The sequence below is a fragment of the Moschus berezovskii genome, chromosome 27 (genome assembly GCF_049115385.1).
Source record: "Moschus berezovskii isolate FMDL1 chromosome 27, NW_MosBer_1.0, whole genome shotgun sequence".
Taxonomy (NCBI): domain Eukaryota; kingdom Metazoa; phylum Chordata; class Mammalia; order Artiodactyla; family Moschidae; genus Moschus; species Moschus berezovskii.
Window position 1 is genome coordinate 42,939,213 of NC_142486.1, and position 18,177 is coordinate 42,957,389.

An 18,177-nucleotide genomic window follows, 5' to 3' on the forward strand; every position below is an offset into this window, starting at 1 on the left:
GTGGAAAATAAAAATGCAAGCAGTTAGACTCTTCAATCGACTGAAAGCTAAGCTGCAGTTAAGATTTGTACAAATGAACTGCATGCTCCTTGGAAGAAAATTGCTGTTTAAAAAGGAGAGAGTCACTGGGTTCCCCTCACCCCTGGTTACGCGTATGATTGAGTTTTGGGAAGAGATGATGCCGCTTCCCCGTCAGCCTCCTCACCGAAAGCGCCCAGCTTAGCACAGGCTTTACCCAAGTGTACTTTGCTCTGTGAGAGCAAAGCTTATGAATCTACTCATGGGAAGGGCTAATAACAAGGAGCAAATGGCACCAAAGAGACCCTCCAGGCCCGCTCCCATGGGGTGAGCGCACACTCCCTCTGGGAACCCCCAGTGTGGCCGGCGCAGCCAACCGGGGAGAAAGGAGCCGCTGAGACGCCCCTCTCACGGACAGGACACTGCGGGGTCGGGGGGGCGCACAGGGCGTCTCCTGAGTCGCAGAGCCCGACCCCGGCCCAGGCTGTCTGGCCATCGGTCTTGCCATCAAGTGGGGACACAGCGGCCCTGAGCGCCCAGCCTGAAGTAGCAGCGTTCTCTGGCAGAGAGGCTGTCAGAGGGAAACCAGAGCTGGGTCTGAAAGGACAACTGTCAGGCCGGTGTATTCACGGCCTGGCCAAACTCTGGGCAGGACCTCTCCCGGCCTCAGCTTCTTCCTCCGCCCCATCGACTGACAGTGTGCAAGGGGCCGACTGCGGTGAGGACGGGGGAGGACAGGAAGGTGGACGCTGCTGTCGCTGAAAACGGACTCGGGGTCCTCCCAGCGCGGAGAGCCCTTGAGGGGCAACTGGTGCGGCCTGACAGCGACCCTACCGTTTCACGAAAGAGCTCTTGAGAGCTGCCAGCCACACACACATCTCTACAAGCACGGGTGTCGATCTAATGCTCTGAGAACACACACACGTCTCAGCTTTATTAGTTGGAAGAGTATGCTAGTATTCAACCAGACAAGAACTTGAAAAAAACCACCACCATGACGGTTGAACGTTTATGAACAGATGGGATTCACTGTGGAGCACTGACCCTTGGGCATGCAATGGCACAAAGGAGCTCTGTCACCTGGCAAGCAGGCCATTCCAGCTCATCACCATTCTAGCCCAGGGCTGCGCACGCCGCCCGACCTGTCACCTACCGGGCGGCTGCATCTTCTCTGGCGGCCCCGAGGGCGAGGGCAGAGAGGCCGGACCCGGACGTTTGCGGGCAGAGCCTCTGCGCGCCCAGCAGCTGAGCCACGGACATCCTGTGGTCTGAATTTTTTCTCCAAGAAGGTGCCCTCTTAAAGCTTTTATCATCATCCTTGGAAATTACAGGACAGAAAACAAGACAGATTTTAAAACAAAGGACAAAAGCAAAAAGCCAGCAGCCCTTTAAAACGGCTGAGTTTGCCACTGCACTTTTGTCCACGTGTATCTGACCCTGTTTGTGATGACCGGGTGACGGATTTGCCCAAACTGGGAACAGAGGAGCGTGGCACAGGGAAACAAGAACACACGGTCCAGGCCCATAAGAATCCGTGCTGTCCAGGGAACCAGTGCTGTGGCCATGGTGCACCCTCCACCCACCCCACAGGCACAGGCCACTTATCAGTCTAACAGACCCTGCTCTGGCCTGAGCCTAGCTGAGGTTCTCTGCATCAATGGGGAACATTTCTTTTTTGCCATTTTGGTTTAAGTAGGCAAATAATGAATAAGGAAACAAAAGCTGAGACCAACACACACACCAAAGGCTTTATCCAGTGGCCTAACAGTGGAAAAGCAGGAACTAAATACACAGATCAACTTCTCACACACCCGCAAAGTTATTTAATTTTATTAAGATGCAGTCAGCTCTGTAATTGACTAAGAGGGCTTCAGGGCAAGGCTTCAGTTCAGTTCAGTCGCTCAGTCATGTCCGACTCCGCGACCCCATGAACACAGCACGCCAGGCCTCCCTGTCCATCAACTCCCAGAATTCACTCAAACTCATGTCCATCAAGTCGGTGATGCCATCCAGCCATCTCATTCTCTGTCGTCCCCTTCTCCTCCTGCCCCTAATCCCTCCCAGCATCAGAGTCTTTTCCAGTGAGTCAACTCTTCGCATGAGGTGGCCAAAGTATTGGAGTTTTAGCTTTAGCATCAGTCCTTCCAATGAACACCCAGGACTGATCTCTTTTAGAATGGACTGGTTGGATCTCCTTGCATTCCAAGGGACCCTCAAGAGTCTTCTCCAACACCACAGTTCAAAAGCATCAATTCTTCGGTGCTCAGCTTTCTTCATAAGGCTTACGTGAGCTCAAGAAACCTGGATGAATAGGAGTTTCTCTAAGGCTCTGCATGCCCTAGAAACCAGAGACGGGCATGAAGAAATGCTGCCACCTTTTGGCCGTTTCCCGTAACAACAACTTTAAACCCAGGTGGGCAGATGGACTTGACGTTCACAAGGCCTGTGGGGCTGTAAATGATGCCTGCCATCAAGTCGTCCCCAGGTAAACCATCGGAAAAGAATTCAAAATAGGGCACACTTTCAAGAAGCCAACTTCAAGTGGTAAATCATACCCTGTAGAAGATCAAAAAGCACAGGGAAAGCTACTCCACTCACCATTAAATGAATGCAAATCAAAAGTACATGGACTAATCACCTCACACCAGTCAGAATGGCCATCATTAGAAACTATACAAACACCAAGTGCTGCCCAGGACGTGGAGAAAAGGGAAGCCTCCTGCACCAATGCCTGGGATGTACACTGGTAACAGCCACGATGTAGGATGGTGTGGAAGTTACTTAATGAAAACGAGAATGAGAATAGAAGACTCCCTAACACCACACACGAAAATAAACTCCGCAAAGTACAAAGATCTTACTGGAAACTTGGATACCATGAAATTGTTGAGAAAAATAGAGAAAAGGCACACTTTTCCATAAATTACATCTAGTTCTTTTTCAATCCACCTCTTAGAATAATGAAAAATAAACGTGAAATAAGAAAACAGGAACTAACAATCCCTTAAAAAGTTTGCACAGGAAAGGAAACCCTAAAGGAAAGATAACCCTAAGAATAGGGGAAATATTTGTAAACATAGATAACCCCAAGAATTCATCTCCAAAACAAACAGCGCCTGCAGCTCAATATAAATTCACCAACAGTCCCAGAAACATGGGCCGGAGATTAGGAGGGTGTTTCTGAGGAAGACTTAGTGTCTGCCATTACGCGCAAGAAAAATGCTCACCATCACTAATTATCAGAGAAATGCAAATCAAAAGTCTAAAGAGGTATCACCTCACACCAGCTCAATACCAATTCAAAACTGCAAAAAGAAATGCTGGCTTACCGTTAACAACTGAATGTTCACTGACCTTTAACACATTCTGATTTTAATGTCAAGCTCCACTTACATATTGGGTTAGCCAAAGGGTTCCTTTGGTCTTTAGGGAAAGATAAGACACATTTTTCATTTTTACCAAGAACTTTATTGAACAACACATTCATTTTGTTCTACTACCTTCTGCCAATTTTCAGGCAACTTACAACTCATAATTCCATCATCCTAAAACTTTTTATCTTTTTTGAGCAAAGAACTGTTCCAGGTGCCTTTCACACTCTGCCAGGGTATTTATATTTTCTCCATCAAGAGAATTTTGTAAAGGCCGAAATACATGGACATCTGAAGGTGGAATGTCTGGTGAACACAGGGGATGAAGCAGAACTTCCCAGCCAAGCTGTAACAGTCTTTGCCTGGTCATCAAAGAAACATATGGTCTTGCGGTATCCTGATGGACGATTATTAGTCTTCTGTGGACTAATTCCAGACACCTTTTGTCCAGTGCTGCCTTCAGTTGGTCTAACTGAAGAGCGTTGGGAGCATTATTGGAATTAATTGTTTGGTTTTCTGGAAGGAGCTCATAATAGAGGACTCCCTTCCACTCCCACCATATACACGACATCACCTCCTCTGGATGCAGACCAGCCTGGGTGTGGCTGGCGGCTTTTGCCCCACAATCTCTTCTGCTCCACATTATTGTACTGTCTTCACGTTTCACCACCTGTCACAGTCTGCTTTAAAAACAGAACGTTCTCCTTTTGTTTAAGTAGAGAATCACATGTGAAAATAAGATCAACGTTTTCTTAACTTATTTGGAACCCAAACATTAAAGTGATTAACATAACTGAGCTGGTGTGAATGACGTTTAGCCGCTGACATGGATGTTTCGAGTACGCCCACTGTCTCCCTTGAAGTGTAACATGGATCGTCCTCAGAAAAATCTCGACTTGATCACTACTGGTCTACCCAACTAGACTCAACTGGTCTACCCAACTGTGGGGCATCTTCCAGCAAGAAATCTCCAGCACAAAACTTTACAAACCACTTCTGACACATTCAGAAGTCACAGCACCTTTTCCATACACTGCACAAATCTTTTTTGCATTTCTGTTGCACTTTTACTTTTCTTAAAATAATCAAGCATAATATGCCAAGAATGTTGCATTTTTCCTTCCATTTTCATTACTGAAATGGCTGCACCAAAAAATCTACCAATTTTGGGAAGCTATTTTTAAAGGCATGCTGGTGTGACAGCTGTCACATTACAATCTAATAAAATTGCTTCTTTAGAATGAAGTTAAACACAACTGAGCGCTACTAGAGTCACCGTATGGAAAAAAACAAACTTTCTGGTCAACCCAACATTTCCTCTGATGTAGGATTTCAGTGTTTAACAAAAAGACAGTATCTTACATACTATTGCAACTTGTTCTGTCGTGTCCGACTCTGCAACTTCATGGATGGCAGCAAGCCAGGACTCCCTGCTGCCAATCAAATTTTGACTTGCTTCAAAAATATTTCATGATGAGTATACGTCCATTAAAAACCAGAATAGTACAGTTTTAATAAATTCTGGTTTGGGTAAATTTAAAAATAATGCCATGCCCCCCTCACAGGACAGAGCCCAGTGGCTTGGGAGACCCCTGCTGTCCTCCAGGACATAGCGCCCAGCACACCCCACTCACAGTTCAGCAGCGTCCAGTTCACCCCCTCAGACAGTCCTAGTGAATCTCTGAAATTCAGTGTTGTGATTATTGGACGTCATAATTTAGAAATTCCAACTGAAGTAGAGCCCACCAGTCCTGTGCCTTGATCGGAAAATGGAGAACAAAAAGCAAAGGTCTACCTAAGTCAACTGAGTCCCTGTTTCAAGAGTGCTGTGTCTGAGTGCTTGCGTGCCCCCAGGGCCACACACAGGGATTCTAATGGCAGTGGGCAGGGCTGCCCTCGGCAGGCGACAGGTCACGAGGGCAGGGTCGCCAGGAGTGGGGCTCGTGCGCTTATGAAGGGGTCTGTCTCAGACCCCAGCCCCTCTTCTCCACATGAGACACAAGGAGAAGTCTGCCACCAAAAGAGAGCCCTCACCCTGCCAGGCTGGTGCCCCAACCCAGACTGTCAGCCTCCAGAGCAACGAGACATAAATTTCTCCTGTTCACGGGATGGGCCGCCATCTGCGGTGGTCTGTGACAGCAGCCCAGAGGGACTATGGCAATATCAGCAGTAATGCACGGGACCACCTGGAATCTGAAACAGTTCCAATAGCACCGCAAAAAGTAAAACCCTGAAGTATAAAGCTTACAAAATATACATATGCACGCGTGCAGAAAACCGTGAAACTCAGGTGAGCACAAACAAATCATACAATACAGAGCTCTTCCTTGTTCACGAGCAATGCACTCAGCGTGGTTAAGAGGATCATTCTTTCTGTAGATTCAACAGAATCTCAAATTCCTCCCGAACATATTTGACAAATTGGTTCAAAACCTAAAGGAGATGACAGAAGACTAAACAGCAAAGTGACCGAAACCCCTCATTCAAACCCCGAAACTTATGGTAAAGCGATAGAAATGAAGTGTGATGTCGGAAAGCAGAGGGAGACATAAAACAGGACAGAAAGCACAAAAATAGACCCATGTGAATCCAGTCAAGTGACCAGTCAAGCGGACAGCGTAACAGAGAAAGGAAGTGTGTAACAGAGGAAGAAAGTGTGTCCACAAATGGCCAGGAAGCAACTGGAAACCACATGAGGAAATGAACGTAGATCCAAATACTCTAACGCACACAAAAATTCACTCAGAATGGTCTGTAAACATTAATCTTTCAAATGCAAAATCATAACCATCGTAGAATAAAATCTGTATAATCTTGGGTTCGGTATCAGTTTTTCAATAAAACACCAAACACTAGTCCATGAAAGAAAAAAATGTGATGCTGTCTATTAAAATGTAAAATGTCTACCTCATGAAAGACCCTGTTAAGACAATAAAAAGACGAATCACAGGGGCTTCCCTGGTGGTCTGATGGTGGGGAATCCACCTCCCAGCACAGGGCACACAGATCTCATCCCTGCGCCAGGAAGATCCCACATGCTGCACGGCAGTTCTTCAGGGTTCCAATTTCTGCACATCCTTGCCAGCAGTAGTTTCCTCTTTCCTCTCCTTTTATAGTAGCCATTCTAATAGATGCAAAGTGGTATCTTGCTGTGGGTTATTTCTGTTTTTGTTTGTGTGGGTTGAGCCGTGAGGCTTGCGGGATCTTAGTTCCCCAACCAGGGACTGAAACTGGGCCTTCGGCAGTGAAAGCACAAAGTCCGAGCCATAAGCTCACCAGGGGATTCCCTCTCACTGGTTTTTCCACTTCCCTGATGGCTAGTGATGCCGAACATCTTTTCACGTGTTTACTGGCACCGGGTTTAGCAATGACTTCTTGGGTATGACAACAAAAGCACAGGCAGTAAGATAAAACATAAATAAACTGCACTTCACAAATTCTTAAAGCTTTTGTGCGTCAAAGGATACTCTCAAGAAAGTAAAAAACAACCTACAGAATAGAAAAAAATATTTGCTAATCACAAGTCTGATAAGCATCCAGAATATACAGAGAGCTCTTACAGCTCAGCTACAAAGGGATAAACAACCCAAATTTAAAATGGGCGAAGGACTCAAGCAGACTTTTCTCCCAATAAGACACACAAATAGCATGAAAAGCTGCTCAGCATCATTAGCTGTCAAGGACACACAAAGAAAAACCACAATGTGGTACCACTTCACAGCCATTAGAATGGCTGTTATCAAAACAACGTAATTCACAAAAGGAAAAAAAAGAAAAACAGAGGACACTAACAAGAGTTGGAAAAAGTCTGCAGAACAGGGAGCCACAGCACACTGCCAGCGAGAAAGTAATGTTGCAGCCACTGGGGAGAACAGTGGCAATTCTTCAAAAAGAGGAACATAGAGTTAACACACAATCTAGCAAGTCTAAACCTCGAATACCCACAAAGAATTGAAAACAGGTATTCAAACAAAAACTTATACAGTAACTTTCATAGCAGCACAGTTCCCAACAGTGAAAAGGCGGAAATAACCCAAACATCTGTCTAAGGACAAGCGTGCATACTCATCAAGTCCACTACAATGTGGGCAAACAGAACCACGGCAGTAAGAGGGAAAAAAAGAACACTAAAGGCCGTGTATTACACAGCGCCATCTGTATGAAACATCCACAGGAGGTAGATCATAAGACAGAAAGTGGACTCGTGGGGGACAGAGGTCACAGGGAGGGTAGAGCAGGGAGTGGGCGCTTAGGGGGTTTCCCTTCGGAGTGAAAACTAGACAGAGGGGACAGACGCACTGAGTGTCCCTGGAGCGTCCGCTTTAAAGCAGTGAATTCCATCCCATGGAAACGGTACCGCAGCGACAGCGGAGCGAGCGCGCCCCGAGCCCCCGCAGCCCCCGCCTCGGCCGAGCTGTCAGGGCCGTCCATGGCCCGGCTGCTGCGGGGCCCGGCCAGCCGCCCTTTGGATATTTGTGCCCCAGCCACACTGTCACTCAGCTCCTCCTTCCGGCAGCTCCCTCATCAAGTCCCAGGCCACCTTCCCTGCCTCCTTCACAGGTGAATGGGGATCCGTGACCCCTCATCGGGCCTCATGGGGTCTCAGTGTGCAGTTGCCAAGGGTCGTCTCCCCAGAATAGGTGGACATTAGTGTTTCCTGAGCCTCACTGTGCATAGGCACCTGGCTCAGGTCGTCCTGAGGGGCAGGCAGGGCCCACCTACAACCACCAGCCTCTAAAAGCGGCGTCTCACTCAGGCAAGAGCGGGACCAAGTGTGTGAGTCAAATGAACACTGTGCACAGCCGTCCAGTCCTGTGGGGCTCAGGTCCACGTGAGCTTCAGGAGCCACACCCATGCTGCTATAAATATACTGGCCTGGGGCTCCCCAGGGCCGGCTCCAGGAAGTGGATTCACGCTGGTATTTTTATCCTTGGTCAGAGCAGAGGGTGCCTGTGCCTCACTTCTGTCCACACACCTCCACTCTGGAAACTAAAGATACACTCGGGGTCCTGCCTGGTCCCCCCTGTGGCTCTCCACAAACCTCAGGGCTCCACAGCACACAGTGGGGCGTGCCCACCACAGCAGCACGGAAACCATCAGGCTGTTTCCTGACCCTGGCCAGACACAGCGGGCTCCATGGGCTAAGGGGCAGTGGCCTAGCCATCCGATCGATAGCTCTGGCCTAAGGACAAGGCAGGTACTGGGTACGTTCTGGGGAGGTGGCTGTCCCTGAGACTCCACCATGAACCCTGGTTGAGTCACACCTGGGGCTGCAGACACCGGGCATGCCTGCCAGCCATCCCCAGGGCCATGCCACGGTGCCGCACGGCGCAGGCGTCGGGCGGGGCGGGCCCGGCTCTGGCGTGCCCAGCACTCCCCAGGGCCCTGGCTCCCCTGAGGCTGCTCACCTTGGTGTCCTGCTGGCCCCAGGGCACAGCCCCTGACAGCGGCCCCTGCCCTGTGCTCAGCCAGCCTCTGTCCCCTGCGGGACCCAGGTTGTTGTCCAAGGCAGCCAGCACCAGACATGCCTCCCCGGCCCACTGCCTTTGCTGACCCCCAGTTCAAGGAGCTTGCCACCCCGGGGCTGGGGGCCAGGCTTGGGCACCATGGGGCAGCTGCTGGTCCTGCTGCTTTCAGAGCTGGCGGGGTGGGCACTGAGCACGACAGCCCTTTGCAGTTGGTCCGGGTGGAGAGCTCCACGGGCCCTGGAATCCCGGGCAGGGCCCTGTGCCCTTCACACTGCTCAGCCCCAGGCTAAGCATCAAGTCCAGAGGCACTGGGCGGGGAGGGCAGGGCCCCCGTGAGAGGAGGCGCGTGGACTCGCTGGTGCTGAGCACACCCCGGCCCTGGCTGGCCCAGGCTGGCTGCGCCCTATGGACAGGACACTCGCTGAGCAGGGCCCGCAGCCGACCGGCTGTATGCGGACGTCCCGGGACATCCCGGGACATCCCAACCTGGGGAGGGGCAGGCAGGCCGCGGGCCGTCAGCGGGGAACGAGCCCCCTTCTTCCTCCCCGGAGCAGATCTTGGTCCGACGACTGGATGACGGCACAGAGCTCCGCGGCCGCATCATGGAGACTGAGGCATACCTGGGGCCAGAGGATGAAGCTGCCCATTCAAGGGGCGGCCGGCAGACCCCCCGCAACCGTGGCATGTTCATGAAGCCCGGGACCCTCTACGTGTATCTCATCTACGGCATGTACTTCTGCATGAACGTCTCCAGCCAAGGTGAGGAGGACCAGGGCGCAGGTGTCTGAGCCAGGGGCACCTTGGGAGCGAGGCTGCGGCGTCACCCTGGCTGCACTGCCAGTGGCTCAGAGGCACCGGGGGCCCATGGAACAGAGGCCGACCTAAACCCAGAGCGGGAGGGTGCAGGAGGCCCTGAGTGGCTCGGAGGGGCCAACTATGGGGAAACAAGGGTGAGATCGATTTGGGGTGCGCTGGGCTCAGGCAGGAGCCTACCGGTGGGCAGTCACAGGGTCTCAGCAGGGATGACCCTGCCACCGTGGGGAACATGAGGCAACGTCTGGATGTTCTCGGCCGTCAGAGCCCTGGGGTGCTCCTGGCTTGCCGTGCGTAGAGGTCAGGGAGGGTGTGCACCGTTCATGACGCACAGGACGGCCGAGTCCACAGAGAATTGTGGCCCCAGGGTCAGCAGTGCCAGATGGAGAGAGGCTGGTCTAGAGCTCCCCCTCGTTGGGGGACCCACCAGGTCCTTTGTGGGTAGGCACTTGTTTTCTGGTGGGTCTGTGCTGGGAAGGAAGCGCCCAGCAGTGGGTCTGGCCAGCCAGTCCCAGTGTCTGTCTGCTGAGCCTCCGTCCCAAGATGAAGACTTGGGGACATCAGGGCTGTCGGTCACACTGGAGAACTCCAGTGAAGTGTGAGTGGTGACTGCCCAGAGTGGACAGCTGCAGATACTGAGCGCAGGCCGCAGGCTGGAGGACGCAGGGAGCCCTGCCTGGCCCTGCACCCCGCCCCGCAGAAGGCAGCTGTGTGAAGCTGAGTGACAGGGACCGCCCCAGGGGCCTGTTACCTCCCGGAGAACTTTCCCGTCGCCAAGCTGTTCTTTGGCATTAGAACCAACCCCTCATGTGAGGGGAGACTGCACTTGGACAAGGGGCTGTGGCTGGTGAGGAAGGGAAGGCGTTTTCGGGGGTACAGTTGGACCGGGCAGATGAGAGACGTTGTGTGTTCCTTTCTGGTCCTGGGACCAGGATGCCCAGGAATGTCCCGGTCAGGGGAACAGAAAACTGTGGGGTGCAGACAGCCAGGGCCAAGCATCATCCGGGAGGGAGGGAGGGGCAGCTGGGCTGGTCTGTGCCTGCGGGGCCTGCTGCGGGCGGGGGGTGGGGGCGGGGGCGAGGATGGGGAGGCCCCGTGGGAAGAGCTGGGGCTGCACTCACACACATCCTCGGAGAGGAGGGATGAGCTGCTCCCCTGACCTGTTTGCAGGCGGCACCCAGCGCGCTTGGTGGAACCAGAGGGAGCTGTGCGGCTGGAGAGGGAGGGCCCAGGAATCACAGAGGGATGAGCCCAGGCTTGGGCGCCCTCAGACCATCCTGAAGTGCTTTGAAAAGTGGCTTGTTAAGGCTTGCGGGCTGTGCAGAAGGCCAGCTCCTGGGTGCTGATGGGAAGCCCTGTGTGGCTAAGGCCCGGGAGGGACTGGCCTGGCCACGTGTCAGGCTGAGCCCCTCAGATCCCAGCGGGCGGGACAGATCCCAGGCCTAGAGCAACCCCTGTGCTCAGCTGGGGATCAAGGGCTCTGGACAGGCATGTTTTCTCTGGGGAATCCCAGGCCCTGGGTGTCGGATCCCTCAGTGGCCTGGACTCGGTGGGGGGGGACCCGAGGTGGGGGCTATGTTGGCACCTCTCCCCACGGGGTCACGGGGTGGGGCTCACCTGCACCCTGTGTACACTGGGGGCTGCTCCCAGGGGCAGATGCCCATGGGGGAGCAGTCTCTGGGGCTTCCATTGCCTACCGACCTACAGTTCGTGCCAGTCACGCAAACCAGAGGAATCCAGGGAGCTCCGTGCCTCCCCAGCTGGTGGGCAGGCGGCCAGAGGTGCCCGCAGGAGGCACGGGTGAGCAGGACGGGTGCAGGCAAAGGGTCTGGGCAGAGAGTGAGCACAGCTGTCTCCGGCTGCTCTGGTCAGGCCTTGGGTAGGAGGACCACAGCCTGGAAGCTCCATCTCCCACAGGGGATGGGGCGTGTGTCCTGCTCCGAGCGCTGGAGCCCCTGGGGGGCCTGGAGGCCATGCGGCAGCTTCGCCACACCTTCCGCAAAGGCGCTGCGGGACGAGCCCTCAAAGACCGTGAGCTCTGCAATGGCCTGTCCAAGTTGTGCCAGGCCCTGGCCATCGACAGGAGCTTCGACCAGCGCGACCTGGCTGGGGACGAGTCTGTGTGGCTGGAGCAGGGCCCCCCAGAGCCCAGTGAGCCGGCCGTGGTGGCCGCAGCCCGTGTGGGCATAGGCCAGGCTGGTGAGTGGGCCCAGAAGCCCCTGCGCTTCTACGTGCAGGGCAGCCCCTGGGTCAGCGTGGTGGACAGGGCGGCGGAGCGGGACACACAGGCTGGAGCCAGGGCCTGTTCCCACGAGGACTTTTAATTGTTTACAAACAAAATAAATGCTGTGTTTCTAGAAGAGTGTCCCCTGCACCTTGGCCAGAGCCCCCTGACAGCCAGCTCTGCTCCGGGAGGACCCAGGGCCACCGTGCCCACTTTCTCAGGCCTGAGGCCACCCCGGGTTTGGGAGCACCACGGCAGACACACCCCCAGGGGAAGCAGAGAGAGCAGCTCCCCACAGGATGTCCTGAGCCAGGTCCTGGTGCCTCCGGTGGCCACGGAGGGGACTGCTTGGCCACAGCCTCTGGGAGGTCACACAGGAGGGTGGGGCTGGGGAGGTGCCCGCTGGCAGGCAGTGCGGGGCCAGACAGGGCAGCGAGTGAAGCGGCAGAATCGCAGAATCGCGTGAGAGGCATGCAGCGCTCAAGAGGCCCGCCTGCTGGTCGCGCCCCTACCTCGAGCCTCACCTTCGCAGCCCAGGGCCCCTGAGGCTGTCCTGAAGACGAAGATGAGGAAAGCAAGGCCCTGCAGGGGGAGGGAGCCGGGGGTGAGAGGCAGCGCCCCCGCCCAGGTCACGTGAGCAGGGCCTGGAAGACAGCGATGACGGGGTCCTCGTGGGCGGTCACCACCAGGACGCTGCGGAACTTGTCCACGAGCGCCAGCAGCTGGGAGCGCCGGGTGTTCTCGTTGTACATGATCTCCTCCAGGTGGCGGCGGCCGCGGAAGTAGTGCAGGAGCCTGCCAGGGCCGGGGACGGGCGTGAGGACAGCCCGCGGGGCCGCTCCCACGCCCCTCGGTGGAGGAGGGGGCGGACTTCCGGCCTTCGTGCCACTGCAGCTGAGGGAGTCTTGCCTGGACGTGGCCCCTGACCACCTGATGCTCCCAGAACACCATGTGCCCAGTGCCCCCGGGTCTGTCACCCACGAAGTGCGGACCTCACGCCCCACCCCGACCCCAGGCCAAGGGTCCGAGGACGATCGCTGCCCAGCCCTACGAGGACGACGTGCCAAGCAGCACCGGAAGGAGCTCCAGGGATGCCCCACTCGGAGGCGCCAGTCCTGAGGTCTGCACCGAGGCCCGCTGCCCGTCTCTGCACACGGGGCCCCACCCCACCTGGCAAACATGCGGAGGTCCTCGGGGTTCTGGGCCGCAGGCACGCTGAGGATGGCAGCCCGCTCGTGCTCGGACAGGCTGGCCAGCAGGCTCTCGGTCATCCTCCTATTCAGCGGTGAGTCCCCGCTGGGGAGCAGCTCAGCGCTGGAGTTGTCCATGCTGGGGCTGGTCAGGGTCATGTCGTCGCTGCTGGCTGAGAACCGGCACCAGTCAGGGTGGCAGCCCCGGCCCCGTGGTCACCCGTGCCCACCTGGGAGCTTGCTGCCACACCCTTGGGGAGCTGCCCCAAACCCCAAGGTCATCCAGCCCCTCCCACTAATGGGGCCCTGGGCAGGCTGGGGGCAGCACTGAGCCTGAGGCGGCGCCAGCCCGCATCCCCAGGCCGGGGCCCTGGGCTCAGGGCTGCTGCCGTAGGGGGACACTGTGGCCGAATGGCTCTGCAGAGCAGGGACCGTGTCAGTCACCATCTCCACACAGGCCCTGGGGCTGCAGGTGTCAGCGGTCCTCCAGGGATGCAGTGTGGTCTGCTCCAACCCCAGGCTGGGCCAGGCTGCTCCAACGCAGCAAGGCAGAGCCCCGTCCTCAGGGAAGCAGGGGAGGACCTCCTGTCCCCCGAAGCAGGGCTGCCCAGCGGGGCGAGTGACGTCCATGCGGGGACACGGCTGCCCAGAGGGCGGTGTGAGCAGGGGTTCGAGTGCGGCCCTGTGACGGTGCCGTGGTCACTCGCAGGTGCCCGAGTCAGGCCTCCCAGCCGCCCGCCTCTCCCAAGGGCGCCCAGGCGCTCACCCCCCACCAGACAGACGCCCGGGGCAGGAAGTCCTACTTGGGGAGCCAAAGCTGAGAGCACTGGGCGTGCTGAGGCTGCGGCCGCCCACCCTGGTGGCCAGGGGTGCATCGTCCTCGCGGGGGCGGGGCTCGTCCTCGCTGGGCGAGGCCATCAGGCAGACGCTGCAACATCCACACCACCATCTGGATGAGCTGCGTCTGCAGGCGGGGGGCACCAGAGGTCACAGGGGGCACCCGGCAGGGCCTCGGTCGCCCTCACTCTGCTACGTGCCCGGCTGCCCACACACCTTTCTGCCCAGAGCTGACAGGACCTGTGACGTGGCAGCCCTGCTGTGCTGCCTCTCCCAGCCCGTGAGCTCTGTGAGGACCCCACCAGTGGCCGGCACCCTGAGAGTAGAAAGTCCTCCCCTGGGTCGACCGGAAAGCCTGCCGGGGACAGGGACCCCCGTGCGGGGGCGTCCACAGCCTCAGACCCACAGGCCACCTTCCTGTCCCTGGGGTTCCCTGCTGGGAGGGGTGGGCAGGCACGGACACACGGGTGAACAGTGAGCATGTGTGACCCAGTCACAGCAATGAAAACAGAAAAGGACTGTAAAATACTTCAAGAGACCTCGTCAGCACCTGCACACATTCAGGGCCTGAAGCAGGAGATAGGGAGGCAGGCGGCCTCACCTGGGACCCAGCAGAATCAGAACCAGCTCCCCTCAGGCCAAGAAAAGCCACCGGCCATCTGGACCACTGGGAAGTCTGCACTGGGGAGGGGGAGGGTGCACACACACAGTGTGTCTTCCATTCAGCTGGCACAACCTGGCACTGTTTCTGGAAACAAAAGGTGCCGCGAACGACAGCATTTAGAACACTCTCGCTTGGCATCTAAGTGAAGGGACCAACAGACCAACCTCCAGCCTGGGGTTGGAGCAGACCACACCCCATCCCTGGGAGGACTAAATGGTGACTGACATGGTCCCTTCTCTGCGTTCACAACTTGAGGAGGAAAGTGCTGCTTCTAAGGACTGGCTTTGTCCACCAGCCCCGGCACTTGTTACAGCAAACGCTTCACTTTGAAGACAAAGCCTTGAAAACACCAGCCCATCTCCGACGTCTGTCCCACCTGGCGCTCCCCTGGGGCCCAGGGCTCAGCCTGGAGTCGGGGAGGGGCAGGGCCTGGCTCTGGGACCCAGGTCACACTCAGTCAGTCCTGTAACACAACTCACCGGCTTGTTCCCCATGCCTCGCCCCTCCCTGGTGGCCACCACGCCCCGCCCACACCCGCCAGCCCCTCTCCACCCTTACCCAGACCCAGGGCCATCCTGTCCAGGACCCAAACGTGAAAATTCTCAGGGTCTGTGAGCTCAGACTTACACCCACAGACCCCGTGGCTACTGGGACCCTGGTAGGCAGGAGAGGGAGTGGGAAGGCAGGGTCCAGGCTCAGCAAAACAAAACCCTCTGTGTTCCCAATTCTAGGACCCCCAGGTCCAGAAGGGGCACCGGGTGGCTCTGTCGTCCCAGGAGTGGTCACGATCTCCTGCCAACTGACCTCTTAGCTCTGCCCTAACCCTGAGAACTGCCTGCCACGAGCAGACGGGGCTCCGTGTGCAGAGGGACTGGCATTACCCAGGTGTCGGCAGGCAGCCTAGCTAGGCAGCCGGCCTCTGGCAGGGCAGGTACCACCTACACAGCAAGCACCGCCCCCAACCCAGGCTTCGGGCACAGCAACACTGTGGGCCTGGGATCAACTGGGGACCGAAGCCCGGTGGCTGGTCCCTGGGCTCCCCCAGCTCCCAAGACTCACCTCCTGCACAGGAGGGGCCAGGGGGTTCCTGAATTCTGACAAGGAGACAGGCAAGGAGAACTTGGCAAGGACAGACGGCAGGTCGTGAGATGGAAACATGTGAGAACTGCTCGGCGAGCAGGGAATATCTGGGGATGGGGGTGAGGATCCCTGAGTTCGAGAGGTCTCCCCTCGGTCAGGCATCTGCGTCCTCGCCTCGAGCCCGCACTGGGCAGGAGGAGATGCAGTGCGGGGAGGGGGCTGGAAGGGTGCAGCGAGGACAGCGCCCAGGTGCCTTCCCACACCGCAGCCCCTGTGAGCCTCCGTGTCAGGACCGAGGCTCCTGACCTCCCAGCAGGAGCCCTGTGCAGGGCCCACTGGCCGGCAGGTGTGGGCAGGTGCAGACCTTTCCCAGAGGCTGCGCGGGCCTGGGTGGCGCTGGAGGGGCGGGACCAGGCCAGAACTGGAACGCGGCCTGGCTGAGCTGGCAGCACCAGCTGGGGGCCCCGGCAGCCAGGGGGACTCACAGACACACGCTGGCGTTGGGAGCCAGCATGTAGACGTTGTGCTCACACAGCGGGTAGATGACGATGGCCTTGCCCCAGTACACCAGGTGGGCCGCCAGCTGGAACACCTGCAGGCAGGGTCGGGGACAGTGAGGGGAGGCCAGCCCACCCGTCGCCGGTCCCTGAGCTGCCCCGGTTGGCACCGACATGGACGCCTGGGGCAACCAGGACGAGGCCGACTCTGCTGCGCGAGGGTCGTGGCTGCCCATCCTGGCAGGGGCCAGCCCCTGGCCCACCCGCAGCAAGCATCAGGACAGCGGACGAGGGGCTGCCGCACCCACCCCACCCCTCCCTCGGCCCTGGAGAGCCTCCCTCTGTCCCGCTGCCCTGGGCTCTCACGACGTCAGGATGGCCCACAGACAGACCACAGTGCCGGGCGGGAGGGCCAGGGTGAGACCACGGTACTGGGCAGTGCTCACCCCGACCACCACAGCCAAGTGCCTCTGGGCACAGCACCGAAACACCCCAACCTTGTCTCAGCAAACGGCCTCCAGTGGCCCCAGCTCAAACACAAAGGACGTTTCAGTCCCACTGCTGACCCTCCCTCTCACCCCAAGTCCCAGGGACAATGGCTCTAAAGGACACAGGCTCACTTCCCTCCGTCTCTGCCACCAACCTCACCCAGTGGGTCCACATCCACTCTCCCTGCAGCCAGAGCGCCTGCTCGAGGCTAGAAGTCTGAAATTGGGAGCACTGGGCTGGAGTCAGGCTGTCGGCAGGTACACTGATCTTTGCCTCCAGGATATAAGCTGCTATTCGTGGCGTGAGGTGAGGTGAGACCACGTCTCCCACCTTGGCCTCCACGGTCACCTCCACTGAACCTCCCACCTCCTCTTCTCGAGTCAAAGCCTCTCCACCTGCCTCCCTTTCACGAGGGCCTACCCAGATCATCCAGGATTATCGCCCCATCTCAAGAGTGTTAATTCCATCTGCAAAGTCCCACATAAGGAAGGTCCCACTCACATTAGGATGCGGAGGTCTACGTGGGCACTGTTCATTCATTACAAGTAATGTAAGTATAATCCTAATTTTGTTATTCAAAGATTATGTGATAACGTGTATATAAAAGAGTTGGAGGAATCTGCTGTGGTTACTGCTGAGATACGGGATTGTGGGCACTTACTCTGTGTCTATAATTTGTGTAATATTTGAACTTTTATAAGAATTATATTACTTTCAGCATGACAAAAACCTTCAAATCACCTGATGACACTCACACCTGAGGCTGACATTCCCTGACATCCATGCAGGGGCTCCAGCCAAGCTCGCGAGCCTCCCTGTGGGGCCTCCGCTGGGCTGCTTGCTGAAGGAAGCAGCAGTGCCAGCGGCCGGCAAGGTCCACCCCAGGGCCGGGCCCTGCGCGACCACACTAGCAGCAAACCCCGATCTACACCGGGTTCAGTGTAGAAGGACGAGGAAGCAGACGGCAAGGGGCCCCATGGCAAGGCCACGGCCAGGGAGAGACAGAGGCGACACCATCAGAACTCTGTGCGGGGCAGCTGCGGCAAGAGGGAGGCGTGTCCACACAGGCCCCTGTCGGGCAGCCACGGGGGCAGAGATGGCCCCTCAGAGCCACACACGCACGGGCATCTGCCCTCAGCAGCACCGGGCAGGACGCCACGCGCGGTGCACACACCGCGGCCAGCGCCTCCGAAGTTTGTGTCTCCTGGGTGCTAGGAAGGCAGTCCAGGACCCCACCGGAGACACCAGGCACAGGCCAATGAGCACACACACACGGGGTGGACAAAAGTCATGGGGTAAGATGGGGGAGGATTCTAGACAACAGAACCCCAAAAGGCTGCTTTGAGGGGAAAATGGCCTGAGATTCGGGCCTGGTGAACAAGCTCCCCTACAGTGCTAACGTACCCATCTCCATGGAAAATTCTTAAAGAGATGGGAATACCAGACCACCTTATCTGTCTCCTGAGAAAACTGTATGTAGGTCAAGAAGCAACAGTTAGAGTCAGATATGGAACAAGGGACTGGTT

General features: G+C 56.7%; 1 protein-coding gene and 1 pseudogene across 2 annotated transcripts in view; one reads left to right on the forward strand and one right to left on the reverse strand.

The window, feature by feature from the left end:
• Positions 1 to 5,497: 5,497 nt before the first annotated feature.
• On the forward strand, positions 5,498 to 12,030 carry LOC129555067 (DNA-3-methyladenine glycosylase-like). Its single transcript, XM_088833060.1, has 6 exons — positions 5,498 to 5,558; positions 7,721 to 7,949; positions 8,436 to 8,586; positions 9,412 to 9,616; positions 11,378 to 11,470; positions 11,588 to 12,030. Exons 1-6 carry the CDS (start codon positions 5,498 to 5,500, stop codon positions 11,992 to 11,994), a joined length of 1,146 nt encoding a protein of 381 aa, XP_088689186.1. The 3' UTR covers positions 11,995 to 12,030.
• Positions 11,972 to 18,177, reverse strand: part of LOC129557782 (GATOR1 complex protein NPRL3-like) — a 53,071-nt pseudogene continuing 46,865 nt past the window's right edge. The window contains exons 4-8 of the transcript XR_016036625.1: positions 16,151 to 16,257; positions 15,645 to 15,772; positions 13,888 to 14,048; positions 13,065 to 13,257; positions 11,972 to 12,689 (exon numbers count right to left, since the gene is read on the reverse strand). The product of XR_016036625.1 is annotated as a GATOR1 complex protein NPRL3-like (transcript). The remainder of the gene's footprint in view (positions 12,690 to 13,064; positions 13,258 to 13,887; positions 14,049 to 15,644; positions 15,773 to 16,150; positions 16,258 to 18,177) is intronic.